Source organism: Cottoperca gobio, chromosome 23 (assembly GCF_900634415.1).
Source record: "Cottoperca gobio chromosome 23, fCotGob3.1, whole genome shotgun sequence".
Lineage (NCBI taxonomy): Eukaryota > Metazoa > Chordata > Actinopteri > Perciformes > Bovichtidae > Cottoperca > Cottoperca gobio.
Window position 1 is genome coordinate 3,607,924 of NC_041377.1, and position 25,528 is coordinate 3,633,451.

Consider the following 25,528-nt stretch of genomic DNA (forward strand, 5'->3'; position numbering starts at 1 on the left):
AGACATGGGGATCTATTATCTAACCTGCTGGCCTGTGCGCTGCATGTTCTCCATGTGTCAGTTTGATTTCCTCGGGGAGTTATGATTTCCTTCCACAAACCACAGACATGGTGGACCGGAGACTCTAAACTGAACGTGCTATCTGTCTAATTGTATATATAGATCCATATATGTCCTATAAATGTATACAGTACATCCCGTGATGTACCCTGACTCTTGGCCAATGCATGCTGGGAATGGCTCCACACCCCCGAGTCCCTGCACAGGATAACGAAATATAGAAAATAAATGGGAGGATGCACTTGGAACAAGTACTGCATGTAGTGTCACCCATTGGTGGTTAATGTTTTATGAACCATAATTCTCAAAGGATTTGAAGAAAATAAAATAAATAGTTAAAAAAGGTTATTTTTCATATTATATTGATTTAATGTTCAATGCTGATTTAATTAAAGCAAAAAAAGTAGCTGAGACTCATCTATTCCTATAAGTCTCTGTGAAATGTATATCTGGAGTGAATGAACTTGATGAATGGCCCCCATATTACTTACATAGAATGTAGAAGAAAAATCCAACCCATATTTACTCTTTGACAGCAGTACAGTCTCGATGTTGTAACATCTGTGCTGTGACTTATTGTTACCAGATGACAAGAAACCAGTGCTTTGTTATATGAAACCTGATAAAAGTGAAAACGATTGATAACTTTTAAAAGTGCCCATGAGGCTGAAATGTGGACATTTCTTTCCTTTGACAAGTCCTTACCAAAACTATCATTGATATTTACCGATATCTCAATAAAAAAGCTAGTTTTCTTAAAATGTTAATATCTTTGAGTCAACCATGGTGACCTTATTGGAAATCTTAAGGGTTTGTCAAGGTTTTCTATCATAAATATGTCCCTGTAGCACATTCTTTTAATGTGTGTGTTTGTTTTTTATTGTTAAAGTGTCTCACATGTTGTACAGTTTACCTGTGCCTCCTCTTGACCTTGTTCGCCAGGAAACCGCTGCCCTCTTTGTATTTGTGCTGTAGCTACTGCAGTGCCATCCAGTGACGGGGAGCACAGATCTCCATTCACATCATTCATAATTAATGCAATTTTTGGTCATTACATCCATTAAAAACGGCTACTTTTTCCATTAGTATTTTTATTTTGTTCAGGACACCTTAGCTGGAGCCCCTGCTCCGGAAAAAAAAGAGGAACACCGTTGTTGCTGATATATTAAGTCTGGGCTATGGTAAGTGCTTGTGCCTTTAAGCAAATGAGAGGTTTTTATACAGCATTTATATACAGCGTCTATACATACAACATTCACACCAACATGGTTGCAGTGGGCATGCCGGTCCACATACACCATCCAATTTTTCTTGACTCTTAAAAAAAAAAGAAATAAGGGAAACATGGAGAGAAGTACATACAAGCATTAACAAGGGATTCCAGAAAGCACCAGGTTCAAGTTGAAAGGAAAAAAATACAAGAGCATGCATATAAATCTTTGGGAATGGCTTCTGTTTAAAACATATATGGTTTATTCTACATTTGTTATAAGCTATTTTCACTTTTATTTTTATTAATGGAATAACACAGACTAGGACAGGAACAGGAGAGGAGATGGGAAGAAGAAAAAGTGTAAAAAAACACCCAGAACTAAATCAACGCTGAAGTAAGCACAAGAAAGCACAATGTGATAGAAGTCACGGTTGCTTTTATCTCTACTTGAATTGAGTACAATACAAATAGAAACTTGACGTTCTTTCAAGGAGTGCAGCATGGTAATGATACACTCTCAATGCTATTCCTAGTACACAGGTAATATCTAGTACACTCTATTATACCAGTTGTTAAAAGGAATTGTAAAACACAAGTTAACCCCTTGCTGCCTGCTCTACAGGCTAGCTTTCTTATAATTCATACAATGGCTAAAGGTTGAGAAAGTTGACTTAAAGTGAGATTTATAACATTTTCCACTGAATGATGTTTCAAATCTTTTTGGTTAGGGATCATCTCTGAATTTCAATGTGTCCACTGAATGAAAATAATATGTCACAGTATGTACGTGAGAACATATTTGCAATGTTAATGCGTGCCTAACTGCTTCTATGAAGGGTGTGCTGTGTGTGAGAGCTTCACGTAGTATGCTGGTGGTTGCTGTAAGCCGTGTGTGCTACTGGTGCACCAATCTTGAAGCTATATAATGAAAATGATACATTGCATTGGAAGTCCAAGTCCACTAAAGTTTTGAAATGTGATTAATGACATCATCATTTGCGGGGGAGGCAGTGTTGGTAGGGGTCAGTGTTGTGGAGCTGTGGTCAAACATGCACACTTAGAAAACGTTCACACACTCATTTACAAACACACACTTCCTTGCAGAGGCGCTCTACTTCTTCCTGTAGTTGCCGAGCTGGATGGCAGAGCGGTCGAAGACGCAGCGGAAGGTGATGGGCTGAACTTCCCAGTAAGGGACGGGGTTGCTGAACAGGCTGATGCCAGAGTACATGGCCTTCTTGTGGTTGAGGCCAGGAGGACAGAAGTCTCCTGTTCCCACTGCTGCAATCTTGTTGGCATGGAGGTAGACCACCTAGAGACAGGATTCAAGTAATGACAACCTTTGGTCACTGAGGGGGACGTGCATGGATAAAGAAGATAATCATAAGTCACCATATAAATTGCCTAATATAATTGTTTTCTTTCTTTCTTCAGGATGTGTAACCTAAAACAGTGTGTATATATATATATATATATATATATATATATATATATATATATATATATATATATATATACATAAAAGTGGCTAAAAACAACCATGCAGCTGAGCATTGTGTTGTGAGCACAGTGGCCCTTGTCATGCAGCACTGAGGGGGATGAGAAGGATCCTCAAAATAAGAATGAAAGGAGGAACGTGCCACAAACTCACTTGGGCAAACAATATAATGCTAATTACAGATTCCAAAGCTGCTAAGGCCGAAAAAACACCAACGTATACACTTGAGATGGCATAGCAAAGTACAATTTCCATCTTATACAACGGAACATGTGACAGAAAACAAACATAAAGAGCTAAATATACTGTATGTAAAAGATCACAAAAATGTGAAAAACTTAGCCCTTCATTGAGTCCCACAAAAAGAACCTTAGTAAGTACGTTGTCGTATCTTGGCTTGACCTTCTACTATTATAATAGTGATATTTTTAAAGTTACATTTATTTTTATTTATTTTTATTTCATACAAAACATCCCAAATTTGAAAGTTGCTGTATTCAAATATTCCCACATTCATATTCTTTTGTTATATCCTGTTACTACTACTACTACTACTACTACTACTACTACTACTACTACTACTACTACTACTACTACTACTACTACTACTACTACTACTACTTATTGGGGATGGGATAGATGCAGCAGTTACTGTCTTGAGAAGCCTAATGAAACTGAGGCCAAACTACAGTTAAAGGGCACTGAATCAGGACTGTTTACACTCCCCCCTACTGCCAGAAACTGTAACATTATAGTATGATAAGCTACCAACTAAATGAATCCATGTGACTTTTGTTATGAAGGCCTTGGTTGACTTGTAATCGGGCTGTGTGAACCTAAACAAACCAAATGCAAAAAAGCAACAAAGTAAACTGTTCCAGTATGGTTTAGACCAGAGAAAATGAGCTGAGTTTGATCAAACCGTAACAAAATGAAAAACATAACTATAAATGCTCAAGCAGAGTTAATTTGCTGAAACTAAATGGTTGCAATAGCAATCTTCCTGTGACCATGTTGGGGATTTAAACCCGGATTAATAACAGTGAGATACACAAGTACTGTAATTAAAATGCTAAAGAAAGCAGTTTGTACCTGGATGTACTTGTGGTCGGGCAGGCCAGAGGGAACGCTGGTCAGAGCGTTGTTGTCGAGGTGCAGCTCTCGCAGGTGGGGGACGTTATCCAGAGTGCCGTTTTCCACAGAGCTGATCTCATTGTAGCTCAGACCCAACCTGCAGAAAAAATCAGCAAGATGAGATATGGAAATGTGCAAATAGTGTAAAAGAACATGTAACTCGAGAGCACAAATTACATGAGTGGAGAACCAAGATGGTGACTTCAACGTTTGCCAAAATTATCTACAAAAATCTTTTTTACTGAGGAAATGAAGATACTGAAAATAATCTACTCCTGTCATTAAGGCCATTACTTTTCCAGTCTATTTCTTAATAATGAGCGAGTGGGAAATAAAAACCATCCTTTGCTCATATCCTCTCCAACATCCACACATGTATCAAAGCCTTCATTGTTCGAGTATGGTATGCCCTCTTTGGCACAATGAGCAGTAATCTTATAAACACAGTGAATCCACATTTTTATGAACAAACCAGTTATTTTGATTATCCAAAAAGTACTGTTTAGGTCTTAGATTTTCTAACTTTATGTTAGCTAACATTAGTTAGCTAACATAAAGTTAGCTAACCAATGTTAGGCTAATGTTAGCACACTTTAGATAGATACAGCTAGTGTAACTAACATTGTTCAAGTGACACAAACTTCCTGAACTTATAAGTAAGTAAGCTGAATGTATAAGTAATAAGAAGCACCTTGTTAAAATCAATACAGTTAAGGGTTATCTGCTACAAACGTACTTGGTCTGGAACTAGTAGCCTATCTTATGGTGGCTAATGTTAGCAAACTTTAAATAGGCTAACTAGAGCTGTGAGCTAACATTATAAGCAAACTAGAGATAGATAGACATTATCCAATCAATGAATTTATGACCCTCTACTTGTGCTGAGTGTTAGCATTGTGCAAATATACATGTAAATGGTTATACAACAAAAGTAAAACAAGATGTTAACACAGCGTACGTCACCAGGAGACATGACTCAGGGGATTATTAGGAAATTATGGGAAACTCAATGCCCAATTGCATTGTAATTGCCATTTGTGGCCACTGTGGCTGCTGTTAAGCAATAGTTACATGGTCTTTCTTTAATTATATGGTTAATATGGGTTTATGTAAAGAGAGAATCATAATTCTTATTACTTGGCAAGATTCTTCAGGCCCTGGAAATTGCCAGCTGTCAACTTGGAGATCTTGTTTCCATCCAGGTGGAGCTCAGAGAGAGAGCTGGGCAGACCTGACAACCCACAACACACGGATTAACACCACGAACAAAACATTACATTTCACCTTTTAATAAACAGATCAATTATCAAGGTGTGGCTATTTTTAAATCTATTAAATCCAATAGATTATTCAATAAATAATTTGACTAAATATCCACCCTGCTAGTTTTGAATTATCATGCAGTAGAGTTTGTGTGTTTTTTCACAATGAGCCCTTTGTTTTGCTGTACACTTAAATCCACCATGCATTCTTTTGATAGAAGAGTTATGGCTGACCCTGACTGGATAAAACTAATCCAAATTATTTGTGGGAAGAGATACGAGAACTTTACCTTTGGGGATCTCGGTGATGTCAGTGTCTGCAATGCGAATGTAAGAGACCCTTTTCAGGTCGGCAAAAGCATTGGCCTCGATTCCTGCACTCTTCAGAGGGTTGGACCCGAGCTCTGAAACAAATGTATAAAAAACCACTATGTGAGCACAGACAAAAAGAAGAGAAAGAAGAAGAGAACAGCCGTAACGGATCACGTCTATGAAATTAACTCCTCTCCTGGTGTATTACTGGAACATAGAGCTGAGTCATGAGTAAACACAGTCTTGGGCAAGAGAATAGCTTGTTTTTGAAACTCAGCTTTTCTCCACACCAGATTCCCTGATTTGTTGCAGATTGTAATTCTCTTATCATTACACTTCAAGTGATTGAATCCACACTTTGAGCTTTAGTTGAGCAATGACAGAATGACACTTCTTAATTTATAGAACAGGAAGTTAGAGAGGAGTTGCTACTAGCAGTCTCATCACTTCCAGACTGTGACGTGTAAATCTTGTCTCAACAGTGTAATGCCACGAGGCAAACTTCCCTTCTGGTCTATTTCTTTCCAAACTAAAATTAAATCAAATGTATAATTCCCATGCAAGTAACCACTTGAACAATACATTATAAATTCCTATGTAAAATGTTAAATCCTTCACAGCTGGTTGAAAGGTACCAGTGTGATTGTGCCTATTGTTTTCCTTGGAACATTTGGAGCAGGTAAATATTCTCCCCCCTCCTGCTGAAGTGTAGCCAACACACCTCACACATCTTCAAACTGCTATCCTAATAAATATCTGCATTTTTAAACAAATCAGAAAATGATTTTATTTCCATACCCATGACGATGATTTGGGACATGCCCTGGAAGGAGGACTTTTTGATCTTGGTGATCTCGTTCTCGTGTATGCGCAGCTCCTGCAGGCTCTTGGGCATGTTGGCGGGCATGTCCTTCAGTATGTTCTTAGACAGGTAGAGACGCTGCAGCTTGGTCAGAGGACTGAGGGCCTTGGCGTGAATGATGGTGATTTTGTTGTTCACCAGAATCAGAGCCTATATGGAAGAATACGAGAGAGATGAGATACTAGTGGAGATATTATTTATTCTTGCTGCATAGTGTAGTAGAGCTTCACTTGGGCATCTTTACAGTCGGTTTTCTTTCAGTTCCTTATTCAAATTCACCCGAATGTTTAAAGTTCTATTATTGGGGAACTTCAAAGTGGCTTTCACTGTTTTGTTTTCCACTCTGAAACATTTCTTGCTTCAAATGCACCATGGGACAGTTAAACATTCTATAAATACTTTCCAGATGAGATTCTACAAAAACAGGACATTTTGATCTCAGCAGCTCTCCCAAGATGGAGGGTCGAGTTCAAGTCCACTCTAGAGTTATCCCTCAAGCATTTTCAGAGGACTCTCACTCCTGCTGAAAAGCAGACACGAGGCAATGTGAAGTATGTGGTCCATTCCCTTGAGAGGCCAGTTACATTACAGAGGAAACAGCACCGGCTGTCAGACATAGGTATTTATTGCAAGCAAGAAAGCTCTAGAAGTTTGAAGGCGTGAGGGTGCGAGGCCTACGGGTAAATAGTTTCCATGCACCTGGTGACTGGGGGAGTGGAGGATGTATGCAGGATGTTGCAGAGAGTCTGGGATGGGAGGTGAAGTGGGGTCCATGTTTTGAGAATAGGACCAGGGAGAATGAAAACAAAAAATGAGAGGAGGGAAGAATTTGTATTTTGAGAATAAAGTAAAATATTGAGAATAAAGTTAACGTTAACGCTAATAGTTTCAATGTTTGACGTTTACTCTCAACATTTTTAACATTTATTCTGGAGATTTCTATATTGTTTTGCCTGAAGTTTTACTTTATTCTCAACATTTCGACTTAGTTCTGTGCAAAAAAACCCCCGAAATATTAAAAGAAAGCCTTCCTCCTCTGTATTGTCCCCTTATGCCTGACCTTAATACTCTTCCGACATGAACAGCCTAATAATTAATGAAATGTGTTTCCCCATGTGAATCATCAAGGTCCGTAAGAAGAGTTACTGTACATTAGGAATGATACACATACAGGAATCTCTGCAGATGGAAGTGTCTCTTACATGTAGTCCTTTGAGGTTCTTGAAGTCATTCTCCTTGATCTCAGTGATCTTGTTGTTCTGAAGGTCCAGCAGGGTGGTGTCGTCTGGGATGTCCACAGGAACTGACTTCAGACCTGATGGAGAATATTGTTTAAAGAAACGTTTAATCAGATGTACTGTAGGGCATGAGGGTTAGAAGCACGCAAATGCAATAAATCCATCAGAATGATTGATAATGGGAAAATGTGGGGTGAGGCGGTGACAACCCTGGTTCTGGCGACGAGAGTCTCACCAAACTCTGACCTCAGCAGGAAATGGATACAGAATGGTTAACTAAGCGTCTCTATGACCATGGTTAGAGTGTTTGATGCTCAGTTTCATCTCTTGTAGAGTCTAAGCTACACACTGGGGACCATTCGTCCTGTAAATCAGGTCTGTTGTATGTTAAAGGTTAAAGTTTCTTACTTTGACTAGTAGTAACTAGGTTCTTTCTGAGCGTTAACTTAAATGATTGCTCATTTAGTTAGGAATATTGAATGGTGTGGAGAAGTACTTTATGCTTGAAACTAAGTTTTCCGGGGCTTTAAGCTCTTAAGAACTGTTATGACAGCAGGGAAGAGTAACCGAGTTTACAGTAGCGACACTCTGAAATAACAAAGTCTGCTTTGTCAACGTAGCATGCTACATTTAGTCTCGATGATAGGGACTAGAGCAGAATGGCTTTTATAGAGAAATTCCAAAGGGAGTTTGATGTGCTCCAAGGCACATATGGTGGAAATGGACCTTAAAACAAATTTCCTTTGGAGTAAGTTAGCGACTGCATACCTGGACACTTAGCTCACGCTGAATCGTTTTGCTTGGACCTTATCGTGGCACGTCATGGCTAATGTGACACAGAAAATCTGTGAGGTTGAGTGGACTGCTTTTAAAAAACATTGAAAGAAGACAGCTGGGAGCCCTCCTCTGCATCCGTGGTAACCCAAACAAAATACACTGAGATTCATAATAAGCAGTTTACATTTCAGAGGACGAGGCGTAGAATAAACTGTTTAACAAAGAAGCTTACATTCTGCATCTCCAGTCCACATACGTATGTCTGGAGACATTTTGTCCTAAAAGCTTGTGACGACTTCTGTTCAACTCACCCAAACATCACTTCCAGCTCGGTCTGCTTTTCTGTGAGCTTTTCCAACTCAGTAGAGGATGACCCACAAACTATCACAGCTGTTTGTAGTCGCCACCATCATTGCAGCACCACATCGTATACCTCTATACTTGCACACACTTTGTTTTGTATTCTTCCTCTCAAAGTCCGACTTTGCTGCTTCACTTTTTATTACTCTTTTTTTCAAAGCTGCATCTTGCGAGCACCCCGACTTTATGGAAATGCAAAACCACCAGTATTTTAAAAAGCATTTAAACAGTTTAAAATGGGTCTGTTAGTGTGTGTCACATCACTTAGAGAATTTCGCAGAGTAACAGCCAGATTTGTTAAAAAGAAAAATGCATTAAACAGAAATAATTAGCACTACAATGAAATAAACTGACTAGTGAAAATAAACAATTTGTTCGAATCATGTTTCGGCCAGCATCTCACTTTTCAGCTGAAAGCCAACAACGTGGCTTTAAGTCTCCCCTCTATTATGATAGTCACTATTAATCACTCCATTTTAAAGCAAAGTCATTAGGATATAAAGCGTATGATTGTTTTGGACTTGGCTGGACTCATTTAAAGCACTTTCAAGCATTAATGACAGTGTTTATGTAATGTCCTCTCCGTGTCTGGCGCTCCTGGCCGGGCAAGACGACCTGATCTGGCCTCCACATCAAAAGCCCGATTGCCTCATGGGATGTTTTTATAAGTCTTGATTTAGTACTCCACAACTTACAGAATCACTTTTGTTTTTTAAAGCATACATTTTTAAGCTGCTGATTGTAAGTCTTAATGCTTGTAACCAAGAACAACACACTGCTGGGTCAGTCTATAGAGAAGCAAAACCTCTTTCTAACAGAGTTGGCAGATATAATCACAACTCATCTGAACCCTAGGCTAAATGTTCTCCCCTGCCAGCTGCAAACGAGCACAGAAAAATCCACATCTACAAAAGCGAGATAGTGAACAGACTCTTCTGTCTTGCCCGGTCCCTGTGTGCCCAAATATATACATATAGGTTTTAATCCTGTGTGTGTCTTAACGTGTGAGTGTTTTTGTGCAGGGCGGCAGGTCTGGGGAACAGATGGAGGCGCTGATGCAGGAGTTGAGAATCAAGCTCTCTGGAGAAAGTGCTGCTGCTGACTGGGGCCACGGCTGGTGACTGATGTAATGGAAACAAACCTTTCCCGAACATCAAACTCTCCAACTGTCTGTCGCTCTGACTGTTGAGCCACCTGCCTAACTGCATTTCACAGTCTCAACCCCCGGCCCTAAGCTTATTAAACCGAAGGGTTATGAGCTGGTTATGTCTGTCTACTCCTCTTTTTATTTTATTTAGCTTGTCCATCTGTGTCACTCCCTCTTCTCCTTCATCTGCCTCCTTAAAGTTTGTGCCCCATCCTTTCCAAATAAAAGCAGAGCCAAAAAACGATGCGTAGCGAAGCACTTTTATGCAAGAATAAATGAGGTCAGGGACTTTTCTATGACAAAGTTTGTGAGATGACTCAAGCTGTTGTATACGCTGTACATCACATTAGACAAACAGAGTGGATACGCTCCAAACAACGAAGATGACATTGAAGTAAATTGTTGTGACTGTGCTGAATTAAAAAGCCGACTCAGTAATTGTAGTCTTTCGACCTTGGTGAGTAAGATTTAAATTGAGAAATGAGCTTGTTAAAATTGGGGAATGTTCAGGACTTTCCAAATGTCTAATCTAACCTTTAGTCTCCACCGCTGTTTAAAAAACAGTTTGGCCAGAAAGGGAAAATAATGTAATTGTTACAGGAAGTGAAATAAGGCTCACAGCATCTGTTAGCATTTAAAGTGTCAACATCGGTGTCATGTTCTCTGGAGGACTTCACAATAATGCGTAACATAACATAACCCTTGGAATGATCCTGTGGGTTTGGGTGGACGGTGGAGATGCTTTGTGAAGTCAGGGACTTTTGAAAAACATTAATGTCACGCAACATAATAAAAGCAGAGTAAAACTACTGCAGGCACCCGACTAACCTCATCTCATCACATCCATTTAAGTGAGCTCATTTGTTGGAAATCCAGATCCAAATGGAGGAGTGGATGAAGAAAATGGAAGTGAACAAGAAGCTCGTTGCATTGAGGCTGAACCTTAATTCATACTAGCTGAGTTTCCATTCCATTGTCAAGCTAATTTTAAGCAAACTTTTGAAATGTCGCAAAAGATAAACGTGAATTAAACGCGTTAGTTTTGTCAGAAGTTGGTTCTAAGGGCTACGTATGGCTGTAACCGAAGAAGAAGTCCCTTTAGCCGTCTAACAAATAAAGAAAAATGGAGAGAGGTGATCAGGAATTTGTATTAAATTGGGGGAATTTCTTTTTATTCTTTCGTGTGAGCTAGTATTGGCCATGTTTCTTGCTCTCGGGTGACAAAGACAAGTTAACGTGTGTTATGGGAATACCCGAGAAGACAGCTGATCAGTCATGTGAGTGAAATGTTCACTACGTCAGAACTTATTGAGGAATCCAAATTTTACCATTTCCATACAGCTTTTCTAACGCCATACTTTAAAATGTGCATAAACATATGTGAATGGAAACACGGCTACTGGTAGATTTTAGGAATTATGGGCTACATGTAGCATCAGTAGTCAATTGATCAACTGACGTGTGGGATTATACACAACCGTACTGAACCTTCAGTGGGAGGTTTCTTTTCTCACCGAGGTCAGAGCACTGGATCACTCGCAGGTGGCACTGGCATCTGAAGGGGCACTTGGGTCCTTGAGGCATGGCAGGGAAGCTTTGATCTGTAATCTGATCATTCCCACCCGATCCCGCCTCATCCATCATGAAGTCTAAAAAGCCGGACTGGCGGAAGGGCAGAGCCCAGCAGGCAGTGACCAGGAGCAGAGAGAGACAGGCTGACCTCATGGTGCTGCTAGCAGGGAGCCTGGAGGACGAGAGGACACAGTTCAAAGGTTTGGGTGGATACAGTTTCAAAATAGTCTGTCTATGATTAGTTCTGAAACTACCATACATACTGTTTAACTGTATTTCTCATTCACTTTGAAGGGAGGAATTTGATTTTTACTGGGCAGAGAGAAGGATGCCGTGAGAGAAAGACAGAACAAGAGACATTTATTGAAGTCAGGAGAAGCAAAGGGCAAAGGTGAGAGGTGGAGGGCTCGGGTCTAGAAGGTCAAACACTTGGGTGTAACAATTTAGTGAGGTTGGTCAAATAAGCTATTTTACTGGTCAGTTTTAGGCAGAAGGTGAAAGGTGATAGAGCAGGGGTTAGCGCAAACCATAATGAGAAAATGACACAATATTACTTTGTCCACAGGGACAAGCCGCAGAGGTGTCAGATGATTTTGTTACTAAGGAATAGAGAGCAAACAAAAAAGACCTCTTCCATGTAGTGGTGAGGTCTAAGCTTAATTCTGGCTGTGCAATAAGTACTATAAAAGGGGTGTACAAGATTTGTCGTCTGACGTACCCCCACATTTATCTAACTATTTATCCATTTATTTTAGTTACCATTTAGTGAATGTTACATTTTTTTTGTTGCAATAATCTATTTATTTCAACCATGTATCTAATACTTGTAATTAAGCCGAGCTTCCTACTCATCTGGACACATCATTGACTGCTGCATAACATTTGCATTGGCTTTTACAGTAATACACAAGGGATGCATCATGGGAAATGTCATGACTGCCACTGTGTTACATTTTATATCCAAAAGTAATGAATCCCAGTAATCATTTGTTTGCCATTAAAGTCCTTTGCATATACTCTGCCAGTGAGAATCCCGCTTCCAATATGCTGTCTTCTATTTTTACACAACCACAAACCAGTTGACACATCCACACAACCTCGCAGCGTGGAGATCCACAAAACTCCTTGACCTTTTACACAGCAACACACACACACACACACACACACACACACACACACACACACACACACACACACACACACACACACACACACACACACACACACACACACACACATAGTTTAAAATACCCAGCAATCTGCTTGTCATGCATATAGCCAAAAGTTGACTTCCCTCTTGGTGCCACAATAATTGGAGGGCGGATTTGAGCCGCAGCTGCTAACAAATGATTTGTGAGAATCTGGTCGGACCTTAACCTGAACATCATGACCAGGATGATGAAACTAACTCAAAACCATCAGTTGGCCAGAGTTTAAAGTGACTTTGGGCTTGTAATATGGTCTGCGTGCATGTGCAGGAGGCTTATATGTTGTATCTTTGCTTACGTTCTGTCATTTGAGAGTATAGTTGCATGTTTTTATGTGTGAATAAAGCAAGAGAACGAGATCTGCTGATGTAGTGTAAAATCCAGGTTAGGGTTACGTCAGGTGACGGGATCACGGTTCAGAGGGACTCTCAACACAAGCAGTAATTATAGTTACTGTCCACAAAACAGCCACCACTTTGACACACTGTACAGCTTCAGTGCAGTGGTTACAGTGCTTGCATACAGTATGACCAAGCTTGAAATCACTTCCATTCAGAGGGGAATTGTGTTGGATGGGAAAAGCTCTGCCTCTTAATGTTTTGTTTTTTTACTCTTGTTCTGTTGCTATGAAGCGGAAAAACCTGAAAAACATTCAAAAGGCTGATTTCACTTAGAGCCTGGAATTGTGTCACACAGTGTTTGATGTGTGGATGCAGTTTTCCATGCAAAACTTTTTGCCGTTTTTTCTGACTTGGGGAACATGGAGTACGTACTGTAGTGGGAGGCGTTGATACAAAGAGCTCCGGTCTGAACATACAGTAGATCCAGAGTACACGTTGTTCCAGTCTTCGACAGACTGAGTAATGTTGGCTGTGTCAGGCTCTCTTATCGAAGCGCAGCTGAAAGCTCAATCCAATGGAAACCTTGTCTGCAGATTTGGCAGCAACGTTCTGGCGTCGTTTTGGATTTAAGGATGCAAAGCACCCCTGGGTTAAAAAGTGATTGTAGATGCCTTTTGATGGTTTGTTTTATCCTGCTTGGATGCCAGATGAGTTTGTGTAGTAGTTATGATACATTAATGGCCATTACGGGAAAGTGTTTGACAGTCAGTTTATCACTTTCCCTAGGAGGTACTAGTGTGAACTCCTCACATCTGGCACGTCTTGCAGGCTGGAACATTCAGACTTATCTTCAAAGCCAGTGTACTATGATCTGCTTAAAGGAATTCTAATGCACACAATACAACAGAGGTTTCACCCCGGATTACTGAACCTTATCTACCTGCTTTGACCCATGGCCACAAGGCCATAAACATATACATGCACATGTGCCTTGGTGCAGGATTTCAGATGGCCCTCCATGTGTGCTGCCATCAATCCATCAACCTTTGTCCATAAACGCTTTAGCAGCTTTTAATGTGAGCCAGACACGCAAGAAGAAGAAGAGGAGGAAGAAGAAGAAGAAGAAGAAGAAGAAGAAGAAGAAGAAGAAGGTGATCTCAAGCTAGATCTCTATTTGCATTTAATGGCAGCAGCATTACTGTAAAAACAAGAGTTACTGCTACTCTGTGAGTCATAGTCAGGTCCAGGAATTGTTGTTGATAAGACCTAAACTGGGAAAAGGGAATATAAGGGTTTATCAGGGATTATTGTTTGGGACATTAACTAACAATTTGTTACCACATGTTCAGAATAAGATATACTGTAAGTGGTATTAATATGATTGAGTGAGGGGATTTGGGATTTGGAGAAGGAGGCCCTGCACATTGGGGGGATTTATTGCTGTGAGTCAACATAAGAGTTGTGAAATACTGGGTACACGGTCAACCAATGCCTGTCTGTGAACATGAAGGGCACTCTAAATTCAAAACACAAAACAAGGAATTATGGTCAAACGCGATCTTGTTTTTAAAAGTTGAAATTCAAGGCTTTTCACAGCTTTCCCAGGTGGGATGAGCCTCTGTGCATGAGACAACCTGCTGTGCCTCAGGCGTTGGTTCTTTCATTTCCAGTGTGCTCTGATGTGTCCACCGGCCCTGCAGGATGGTCTGCTCTAAGAAGACACCTCAGACACACACACATAGAACTCACGACACATGCTCCTCAAACACACTTGCGTGTTTGTGTGTGTGTGTGTGTGTGTGTGTGCATGCTAAACCCAGAGGGCTGCCAACAAAGCATGCTGGAACATGACTTGACCATGCAAACTCTACATCTCCCCGGTATCAGCATTTATAATCCCCTCAAAGAAGATGTCTGTTACGGGATAAAAGACATTTCCCTTATCATTTCCACAGAAGAATCCTCAAAGCAAGCTGGAAATCTAAGCATGTTCCAATTTGTTTCATTTCATGCCCTGCAGTTTAGAAAACTTGATCTGACTTTTCCTAAAGTTGACACATTTTAACTGAACTGGACTGGACTGACACTAATCTGTGCAAATGTGGCAGGAACTGGTACACACATGGTGATTTGGGTGAGGTTGTTCACATACTCGTGAAGAAAGTACCCAAACATTTTAATCTTGATCTGTAATGTAGATCCTTTCCAACTGAAATCATGGTTCAAATCCTTTCAGAGAGTTTGTAAAGGGCTTCAAACGGTCAGCAGATGCCTGTTGAAGCACTGCACGTGGAACTATGGTGGGTATAGAAAAGATGTAGCAAAAAGTAAAAAGAACAAGCTGCTGTGAGAAAGTTTAGTCTGTATTTTCAAAAGATTTACAATCTACCACATCCCAGAAAAAGGATGTGTGGTAAATGTACACGAACCATCTCTATCTTCTTCTCTCGTGTCACTGAAACCTGCTATTCATCATCCCACGTCTGACCAAGAAAAAAGGGGCGGAGGTTGACATTTCCTGTGGCGTCGGCATCCTTGTCAATTCTCCTGTGTCCCTCTTTTGTCTCATCCCTCTCTTCCCTCCCGCCACTCTCCCCCTTGTCTGGCCCCAGCATTACTAATGATTCCCAGACAGGAAGCAGAGCTCGCATGAGGGAGTAAAGTAATTTTCCCTCCTTTGCTTTGTCACTTTCTCCTCTTTGTCACTGCCTTTCATTGAAACTGTTGAGCTTAGAAAATGAATGGGATACCCGCAATAACATTACCATATCAACAAATCTATCATCCAGACTTCTGCAGCATGAAATTAACAGACTTGAGCATTAAGCAAATCAAACCATGTTGCAATGGAGGAGACGATTTAAAGCAGACACCAACTAACCATCCTGTCCTGCACTAATGTCCGCTACCTCGTCTCCAGCTCTTCACAGACCTGCGTCTGCAGAGCGTCTGTCAGCACTGAATCACTGGAAGGTATTTACAAGGCCACAGGACGTTTAAAACACGTGTGGCCCTTTTGCCCATTGCACACATAGGCATGATGACGATAATAGTGGTGAAATGTAAAAACTTTAGGCCTTCTTTTGGCAGTGGTGCGAGGAGATGTTATTTTCAACAAATTTCTGATATATCGGGGGATTTTTGTGAGAGAGAACATGTGTATCTGAAAATATGCAAAGACACGGCCAACAAACAATTTCAGAGCCAAAACGTTCTTGTAATAGGAGTAAGGCCAAATCATTCTTGTCTGGAAAATAGCCGTCCATGCTCCCATGTACGTTTGCATCTGATGTTTTTGGCTTCAAGAAAGCCCAAGATACTCTTTTGACCACTACAATCAGTATAATTTCTTTATGCAGAAAAAAGAAGACAGTGTCAGAGTCATAACTATTATTGAAGGATCATTTTAGGGTCTGCAAAGCATTCCTGTTGTTTGAGAGAGCCAGTGAGTGGTTTAACCACATTTCAGCTGTTCCATGAGAAGAGCTGACGGCCTGCCATCAGCCTCAGTCTCATTATCAACAGTCTGCGCTGCACAGATGTGGACGAACTGCCCAACCTTCTCTCCCTTTCTTCTCTTTCCATCTCCTCCTCCCTTTTTGTGCTCTTTTCCTTCCTTCCCCCGGCTTCTCTGCCATAGATTATGGTATTTTCTTTCTCTATGTGACCCTTTAAACTTTGGCCAGAAAGATTAACATGTGGAACTTTCCTTCATGGCTGATGTCCATTCCATCCCATTGTTCCTTTTGACCCAGACATTGAAGTCCAGATGGAAAACAATGCAGCCCCATGAGTGCAAATCTGGACATTGTCTCCTCTTAACCATTTATTCGCTAACTTTTGGTTCTGATTGTATTTTAATGCCTCTTTTAGCCTCTACTCTAAATCCCACTTTTCATTGTGTTTTTTCAGTGTCACTTTTTCCCTTGTTCAGTTTCACTCCAGTCCTCTCAATTCAGTGAAGCTGAGCCTTATTAGGTTTTTTTCCTACTGGTAAAAAGGATGTAATGAGTTAGCTGAGAGCTGTGTGGTGGCTTGCCGGGAAGCCTTCAGACCTCTCTTTGATAGAGGAAGCTGTACCATTACGGGATTAATGGCACTGTGCGTTGCCAGGTACAGCTTTTTTTTTTTCCATCTCCTCTTCAAAGCCCCTCACTTTAAGTTGCCCCTAGCAATTTGGGTCTTGTTCTGCTCCTGTGAAAAAACACAGCAGCAAACGCCACGGTGGGCAGGTTCAGATTGAGAAGAAACAGGGCTGCAGAGCAGACAGATAAGAGATTGAGGTTCAAATGGTCTGGTTGCATTCTCAAATGAACTGCTGAAATGGAAAGTGTGAGAAGCAGCAAAAACAACTTTCCCAAATCAACGTCGTGACGAGCAGTTATGGGCTGAATCAACACAAAGAAATCCTCATTGTTGTTGCAGTTTTTTTCCCCCTCATTTGTTTGTAGACTGCCCAAATGCCACAGGGAACGAAAAAGAGAGAGAGAAAAAGAATGAAAGAAAGCTAAACAAAGAGGAAAGGAACAAATTAATGCAACAAAAGCCTTTTTCCACTGACGTAAGCAAATGTTGAATGATAGAAGAAGCAAACAACTTAAGTAGAACATCTGCATTTTATGCCTTCTTCTCACTCAAACCCTTGTCTTTATGTAAGCGTTACACATCAGAGTCACTTGCCATGTATCAAACTAGCTTGAGGAATGCACTTCCATACGAGTTGCATTCAAACAATCAACAAACACTGCGTCCAAACACTTGGTCAATCGCCACAAAAAAGCAACAAAGTAAGAAAGTGTTGAAAAAGTGCTGAAAACTTCACATGGCACTTAAGCTTGCAGATTTACGATGGGCCAGGAGAATACGTTTTTTGGCAGGGGAGTGAGGTACCAGCATCAACTGCACTACCACACCCCCTTCCCTAGCCGCTGCTCTTTTTACTGAGCTGTATGCAGATTGGACTGGAAATGATTAAAGGTCTCTCATCACAAAGCCAAGTGAGCTGTGGGAACAACACCTGGCAACATATCCATAATCTACACAAATGAATGTATGAAGAAGTTATTCAAACATACTCAAATCCAGTTTAACAAATGTTGACAGTAATCTTATCTTCATAAAATAACATCATCAGCTAATAATGTGACTTTTAAATTGTGAACACTAGACTTTGTCATAAAAAAGGTCACCATCCAGCAAAAAGCAAGCAGTTCTCTCAAGACTATTCTCTCTCTCTTTTAAAATGAATCCAAAGTGAAACCTCACTCCTTATTCCTAACCTAGCTTCACCCACTATTACCCATACTTTTCTCCTCTCTCAGAGTTAAAGGATTTACCTACCTGTTCTCAGTAGAAGCAAGGCAAAGAGAGTAGAAGTGTGCGAGATGAGCTTGACTCCCAAAAATCCAGTCGAGTGGGGGGATGAGACTGTGAAGTGGCTGCGAGGGCCTATGGGGTAATTGGTCTCGGAGCGCGTGCAGCCAAGATCAAGCAGGTGTGCTCTGTCACAACAAGGGGAGGAGAGAGAGAGAGGGCGAGAGAGAGAGAGAGAGAGAGAGAGACAGAGTGGAGAGAGATAGAAGGAGGGAGGGTCCGACCGCCGAGCTCCTCTCAGGACCGAAACAATTGGTGGAGAACTTCCCCCGTTCTCGCTGCGTGATCCAAAAACAGCTGGAAATGGAGAAGGGAGGAAGAAAGAAAAAAAAAAGGGAGAGAGAGAGAGAGCAGGAGAAGGGAGACAGGGCGAGGGAAAAGAAGAAAGAAGGAAGGAGAAGAAGAGAAAGAGGCAGAGAGTTGGAGTTTATAGCAATAAGCAGTGATTCGGCTGGCAGCCACCCTCACTGTGACATCTGGTAATGATAGGTCCTGTGTAGAGCTTAGCAGAGAACGCTGCACACAAACTCTCTTTCTCCCTCTTTCACACTCCCTGTCATTCATCCTCATTCAGCCTCTTTACTGACTACCCCCAGGAAGAAACAAAACAACACATTCACACACACACACTTGTCTAATCTATTCAGATGGGCACCTCCTCATCTCTGTTTTAACCCCATTCCACACATCTTGATTAGGTTTGTTGAGGTTGCCTTAATGGAGTATTGGGTCTATTGGAATTTATTGGCCCAAAACAGAGGTGGAGGCACTTTGGGGGGCCATGTGGGAGGTAGAGGGGTCCAATTCTTAGTACTTATGGTCTTATTTTCAGCAGTATCGCCAGAAAAGAACATTGGTATTGGACGATTTGCATGGCACCTACCTTATGGTTAAGGTTGGGGAAAGATTGTCTTAAGCCATGCTAGCGACTCTGTGAGGCTGTACTTAGGCACAGTGGTGCTTTGAGCTAATTGCTAACAGTCAGCATGCTAACATGCTCACAATGACCACGCTAACATGCTGATGTTCACCATATTAGTTGATTTGCTAATTAGCACTAATGACAAAGTACATATGTAGTTGATGGGAATGTCATTAGTTTTGGAGATATTTTGTCATACACCAACATTTTATGATGATGATGATGTCATTAAATAAAATGTCAGGGAATCATAACAGTTATTACATTTCATCCGGAGGGGGAACATGCATGTCTATACTTAATTTCATGTAAACCCATCCAATGAAGGTTCAGACATTTCACTCAAAACCACACACGATAACCTCATCAAGACACTTAGGGAAAAGTCAAGGGAACATCAAAGTCATTTGGATACCTCATCTGGGCACCATGAATATCTGTACCAAATGTTGCGCCAATTCATCCAGTAGATGTTAGTATTGGACGTAAATCATGAGGTGCAGAATCAACAAATATGGATGTAATTCATGGGGATACGTGGCTGCTTTTGAAAAAAAGGTTTCACTCATGAATGAGGGAAGTTATTTTAAATCTAGGATATTGCGCTTTCTGGATTAGGTCCGCCAAAACTGGATCCAATCAGGGCAAGTGTGGGGGTTGGAGGGTGGATGGGTCTGCTTTTTAACCCAAAGTGATCCAGTCCTTATCATGATGGCTGGAAGTCTTCGGCGTGGCTAAGTGTTTAGAGAAACGGTGTCATGCTGTTGCAGAAAGGTCACAAGTTTAACTTCTACATTAGGCAATGTCTCCATCAGCAGCCATGTGTTCAGTTGGCGAGCAAGTGTCTGCTTCTTTCTGCTTCCTTGTCGTAATTCCCTCTGGGTCATTAAACCAGCTATTGAACTTTGAATGGAAAGGATGATACATGGATAAAGCCTTTATATAAATCATCTCTATTCTTGTGTAAATCCAGACTTAGTTCTGCTTTGATACCTCTAACAAAGTCTGTAATTTCCATACAGTCAGCAATCATGGATTTGTGTCATGTACACAAAGAGTTACTGATCAGTCCTCAACTCTTTTTATCATATTTCATCCAAAAATATGTTTTTGAAACGTCCTTCTTTTGCAGATTTGATTAAAAATGACAACATTATACCAATTGTTATATTACAGCGGGGATCTGTTGGCTGTTGTTCAGGCGTTAGAGTTATTTTGAAGTGAGTGTAAACATTACCGGGAGGTTAATCAAACCGTGATGAGCGACAATAATTGAAGTTGTTGCATGTAAGATTGTTTACTTTAATCCAATCCAGCACTTTTCTTCTTGTACTTTATTAAACTCTCAATTTTGATCACCGCTCAGATCAAAAGGACAATCCCTGGATGAGTAATAGCACAGAAGAAAGTCTGTTCTCCCTCAGATGCTCTCTTTCTCTGCTTTCTCTCATTTTTTTGTTCTTTCTCTCAAGACTAAAGAGGATCAGATAGCACAAGAGCAGGTTCCATCCTGTCTTGCTTGTTCTCCCTCAACTTGACTTTTTTCCCAGCAGAAGGCAAAGGGCAGACCACACAAGTGGTGGCCCCAAGTGTTTCCAAACAGTCCATCTCTGTCTCAAGAAGACTCCTCTTTCGGATGGATAAGAACTATGCTTTTTCAGGTTTTTGTACAAAATAATGACCTTAGCTAATGTGCATTTTGTCGCCTGGGGTTCACGTAATCCTTAACAGACTCAGAGAAGCTCAAATTGAGTCCGCAGATGGAAGGAACGAGAGGAGGAAATAACTAGCATGGAAAAAGGTCAGAGGCCAGGAGAATTACAGCATGATGTGAAGTATTGGATAAAGCCAGGTGTCCAACACAAACGATGAGATCATACCTGGCATATTTTACAAAAAATGTAATTCAGAAAGGAGAAAGGTCTGTCTGAATCCTTCGATATCTGGCAGATGATGGAAAGCAGGCCTCGTAAAATAGAGTGAGGAGGCGGTTCTGCCACGACACGTGGCTGTTGTAGGGACGCAGACTTATAGTGGAGATCTAACCTGTGACCTCCTTGTTACCGGGAGGCCTCAGCAGAAGAGTATTTGTAGCTGAAACTGATGTCTAGCCTCCTTCAGGCAGACAAAAGCAGAATATCCTTATGACTGTCAATTAACAAATACATTAATTAAAGCTACCCGGCCATCTTTGTTCTCAGATACCAATATCCCACTGCAGAAACAAAAAGAAGAGTTGGACAGAACTTTCAAGAGAGAGAAAAATACCTATAAGGGAGCGGATCAAGGAAAGTTACACTTTTTAAAAGTGGGATTTCAGGTTTAATGTGTTTGTCAGGAAGAGAGATTGAAAATAGGTGGGAGGATGAGCAGGGGGTTTGCAGGTATTATCACCTGCGCTTAGAAGAAAAGAGGTTTCAGAGGGAGGTCAATGGATCCCTATTAAGTTGTGACCTCGGCATCTTTTCGTTTTGCTGTAAACCTCAGAGGATTTGCCAAAAGCGAAAAGAGCATTGCAGTGAGCTCGATGTTGACGGTTGTGATTCTATGGGCAAAAGAAATGTCTAATCTTACAGGCTTGCTTCAAAGAGGCAGGATACTGTTCTCTTTATACATTTTCAGACCATATATGAAAAAGACTTAAGAATAATCTTTGGATTACATTGCAGATAAATCTGCTGAGTAGTTTCTGTGTAAAAATATAGAGACATATGGGGACTTCTGTAGGTTTGTTTGCCTGTGCCGACACGCTGGGTAAGGAGACTAACCTGCACCTCGTCGCCCCATCACTCAACACACAAACACACACATATACACAATTTTCTGAAAAGAGCTGGAGGCTATATCTACGCTCTATTTATCCTCTAAATCTCTCTATTATTTTGCCCTCTGCCCATTTATTCAACCTATTTTCTGTAAAAATATTTTTCCTTTTCTCTCGATTTAACCTCACACCCATACTACAGGATCATCCAAAACACCACGTACTATCTTTCTCACGCGAACTTGAGCAGAAAGAAAATAATTTTAGGGTCGTTAAAGTCAGCCATTGAAGCCTTAAAGGGAAATAATGTATGAGAATGTTAAAGACAAAACATCTATATAGATGTTGAAAAAGCTATTACTGGTTGTATCTTTAGGTCTGGACAGGTTTAATAGATGGAAGCTAGGATGGGTGTGGTTCAGATAGAAGATGTAGCCTCGGGGATGTCTCAATAAACAACTTGTTTAAACACCTTGCCCTTTCTCAGCGTTTCAGCTGTGTCAGCAATTGTAATGCTGGAAACTAATGGGAAAGTTTCATGTCGAGTTTACTGAGTATATTCCAACTGCAACGGCCTTTCTGAGGATTTGGACGGAGAAAACAATATGTTGGCCTATGTGCAGCTTCACTACCTTGCTCAAGAGTTCTTTGATGGCAGCTATTGGGAGAAGGGAAGGCTAGTGATGTGTTTGTTCTTCTTCCAATGTTATATCAGCTGCTTTGGACATAGACTTGTGTCATTCCCATTAAAAGCCCTCTTGTGCATAGCTTTATAGTTAATATACTGTACCAAGACAGCCGTAAAGCCCGCACAATCACCAACTGTGGGAAAAAATCCTCGTCATGTTCTCGTATACCGAGAATGACCCGTCATGCCGTTTGTGGTCAACTAGCTCTACTTCACCATAACGAGCTAAAATGATGTTTCATTTAGAGAGTCGGTGCAAGAGGAGCCTTGATGTGGCTCCATTTACCAGTGAAGGGGGATGAGATGGACTCTGGATTGCTGCATGTGTGAAACCGTAAAGCCAGATGTTATATAATGGAGTCCCCAGTTACCAAGTATAGTTCAACTAGTTGCATTTTTCAGACAAATACCACAACATTTGCATTTGGCATGCGTTTTGTATAATCTTTCCCAGTTTTCACAGTACCTGTTTCCTGCATCACATCTTTATAGTAAACCTGCACATGTGTAACATTCCTTGAGAAAGACAGTTTTGTTTGTCGTAAGGCATATGTCATTCTCAATGATAAACCAACGGAAGCCTTTAAAGTTGAGTCCCGTCCCAGACTCTTGAGTAGTTTACCAGCATGAGACGGAGGAGCTCTGTCATTCCCATCTCTGACTGGAGTGTCTCAGCCGTGATGAACAAAACAGACCCTGCACACACACATTCATGCTCACACACACACACACACACACACACACACACACACACACACACACACACACACACAAATGCAGAGTAGAGGCACCAGTGATGGCAGTGACAGGCTGACAATTGGGTTCTGGGCCAGTGGTACTGTGGGAAATGACCTTATTTGGACCAATCAAAGTGAGGCTGTGTGTTACTTGTGAGTGTGATACTTATTCATATGATAATCACACTGGAGGAATCCTGTCAGTTTGGTTCACCTTTCGTGAGCACCCCCCCCCCCCGCTCACACACACACACACACACACACACACACACTGGCCTGTGAGCTGGGTATTTATCCTGTTTGAGGTAAGATGAGTGCCCGTCTAATAAGGTTTGTCCATTTCTGCAGTAAAATAGACACTGACATGGAGGCTTAAAACACAATGAATGGATAGGAGATAACATAATAATCAGTGCTGCAATAATACAGACTCTTCTTTTAGGAATTTAGTCCAACTAAGTCCCAGTGAATGTGTGAGAATGTCAATGCTGAATAGCGTCTCTTTAAATCCAAGCAAACATTCATCACCTATTGTCATAATAATGTACACCCACACAAAGAAAAGCCTTTTCAGGGGGACGACTCAGTCATTCACTAGTCCTCCTCACTCACCCCTGAGCCCCACATGGCTCAAAACACAGGCGACGGAAATACTCTCTCAAGTGGTGTTTTGGTATAAACGTGGCCATTCAGGGCCGGCAGGACTTTTTGTCTCCATGGTGACAGACTCCTGCTCGGCGGAAAGCGAAGTGAAAGAGGGAACATTTCCCGACCGGCCAAGTTTACATCGCACCCTGTAATAAAGGAGAGGGATATGTTGAATCAGGCAAACACAGCTGCCTGGCTGGTGAGCAGCGTAGAATTAAAACATTGATTAATTGTGATTGCATAGTTTAAAAAAGAGCAGAAGGATCTGGGTTATTATAGATTAAGCTTTTACAAACCTAGTCTGTAGAATAAAGGAGAAAATAATAAGAAATATGAGTTAATGTGCAATCTTCAGGCAGTACTGTCTGTAGTCTTATAATAAATACAGTCAAACACAGCTGCCTGGCAGCTGAATATTATGGCATTAGAGCACTGATTTAATGGGATTATATGGTTTTAAAATGTGGAAGTGAGATTAGGTTAGTTATCAACAATAAAAGTCTTGCAATGTGAGATGCAATATTTGCTAAAGCACAAATTTACAAAAGGATCCTTGCAAACAAATGAGTTGTACCTCATTATTATGTGGATCTTGTAAGATATTCAACCGTACCGCACTCTTTTATTCGGGTTATTCCCTGGTCTTTGCAGCGTACTTGTGCCAGTTCAAACCTTTATGCGTTTTGAACTTTAGCTGCAGGGAATGAGTGGGTGTACAGCACGTACCGTCTAAATATGCTGCAAGGCTGGGCTGGAACTGAAATCCACGCATGCAGTCTTATTAACACGAGCAGAATGGAATGCATTCTTCGTCTGCATGGAGAAACTAACCGAATCACATCTTGTTAATTTGATATGAATCATTAGGGAATAGATGATGTGCATTAATTATTATTTAATCCACATCTCATGAAATGTTTTTGTTCGACATGCGGAGAAGTGTCTCTGGTGTTGGATCGGATTTCTATGCAAACTCTTAATTCAGCAACACAGGCTTTCTTCAAAACAAAGACATGTTCTTATCTTCTACAGTTCAGTTTACACTAGTGAAGTCATTTCTCCACTTTAAGTGAGAAAGTTTTCTTTGTTCGCAATGTTTATTTTCTGAATATTGGAAAGCCTTTTTCAACATTGCATGAACACAAATGTCAAAGTCGTTTAAAGTTTATTGTGTAAAGGAGGATGACGGCCTTGAAGTCCTACTCAAGACAAACTCAGCAGTTAGGGTGCTATTGGCATACCAAGATTCGCCTTTTTGATACATTATATAAATTTGATTCGGTATGTTTTACCTTCACATTGCAATTATGATAGTGAACGCACTAAGGAACCATAAATGACATACCTGCCATACCTATCATTACTTAGGCGAGCTGCGTCTCCCTATACTTGTTTGTAGATGGTGTCATGTC

At 40.9% G+C, this 25,528-nt stretch overlaps 1 protein-coding gene across 2 annotated transcripts; it reads right to left on the reverse strand.

The window, feature by feature from the left end:
- Positions 1-1,134: 1,134 nt before the first annotated feature.
- dcn (decorin) lies at positions 1,135-18,648 on the reverse strand. 2 transcript variants are annotated; one of them, XM_029462073.1, is made up of 8 exons: positions 18,325-18,648; positions 11,378-11,607; positions 7,544-7,656; positions 6,278-6,491; positions 5,458-5,571; positions 5,043-5,136; positions 3,864-4,002; positions 2,385-2,585 (listed from the first exon to the last, which is right to left on the reverse strand). In XM_029462073.1, exons 2-8 carry the CDS (start codon positions 11,586-11,588, stop codon positions 2,385-2,387), a joined length of 1,086 nt encoding a protein of 361 aa, XP_029317933.1. In that variant the 5' UTR covers positions 11,589-11,607; positions 18,325-18,648. The 2 variants fall into 2 exon arrangements, with proteins under 2 accessions (XP_029317935.1, XP_029317933.1); XM_029462075.1 differs by lacking the exon at positions 18,325-18,648 and having other exon boundaries at positions 1,135-2,585; positions 11,378-11,588.
- Positions 18,649-25,528: the final 6,880 nt, after the last annotated feature.

What these genes read in the sequence shown, in the direction of transcription:
- dcn (XM_029462075.1), bottom strand. Translation starts at nt 11,588, where the DNA reads ATGAGGTCAGCCTGTCTCTCTCTGCTCCTGGTCACTGCCTGCTGGGCT. An exon ending in GATCCAGTGCTCTGACCTCG is followed by an intron (nt 7,657 to 11,377) that starts GTGAGAAAAGAA and finishes ATTCTCCATCAG; the next exon opens with GTCTGAAGTCAGTTCCTGTG. An exon ending in AGAACCTCAAAGGACTACAT is followed by an intron (nt 6,492 to 7,543) that starts GTAAGAGACACT and finishes TCTTCCATATAG; the next exon opens with GCTCTGATTCTGGTGAACAA.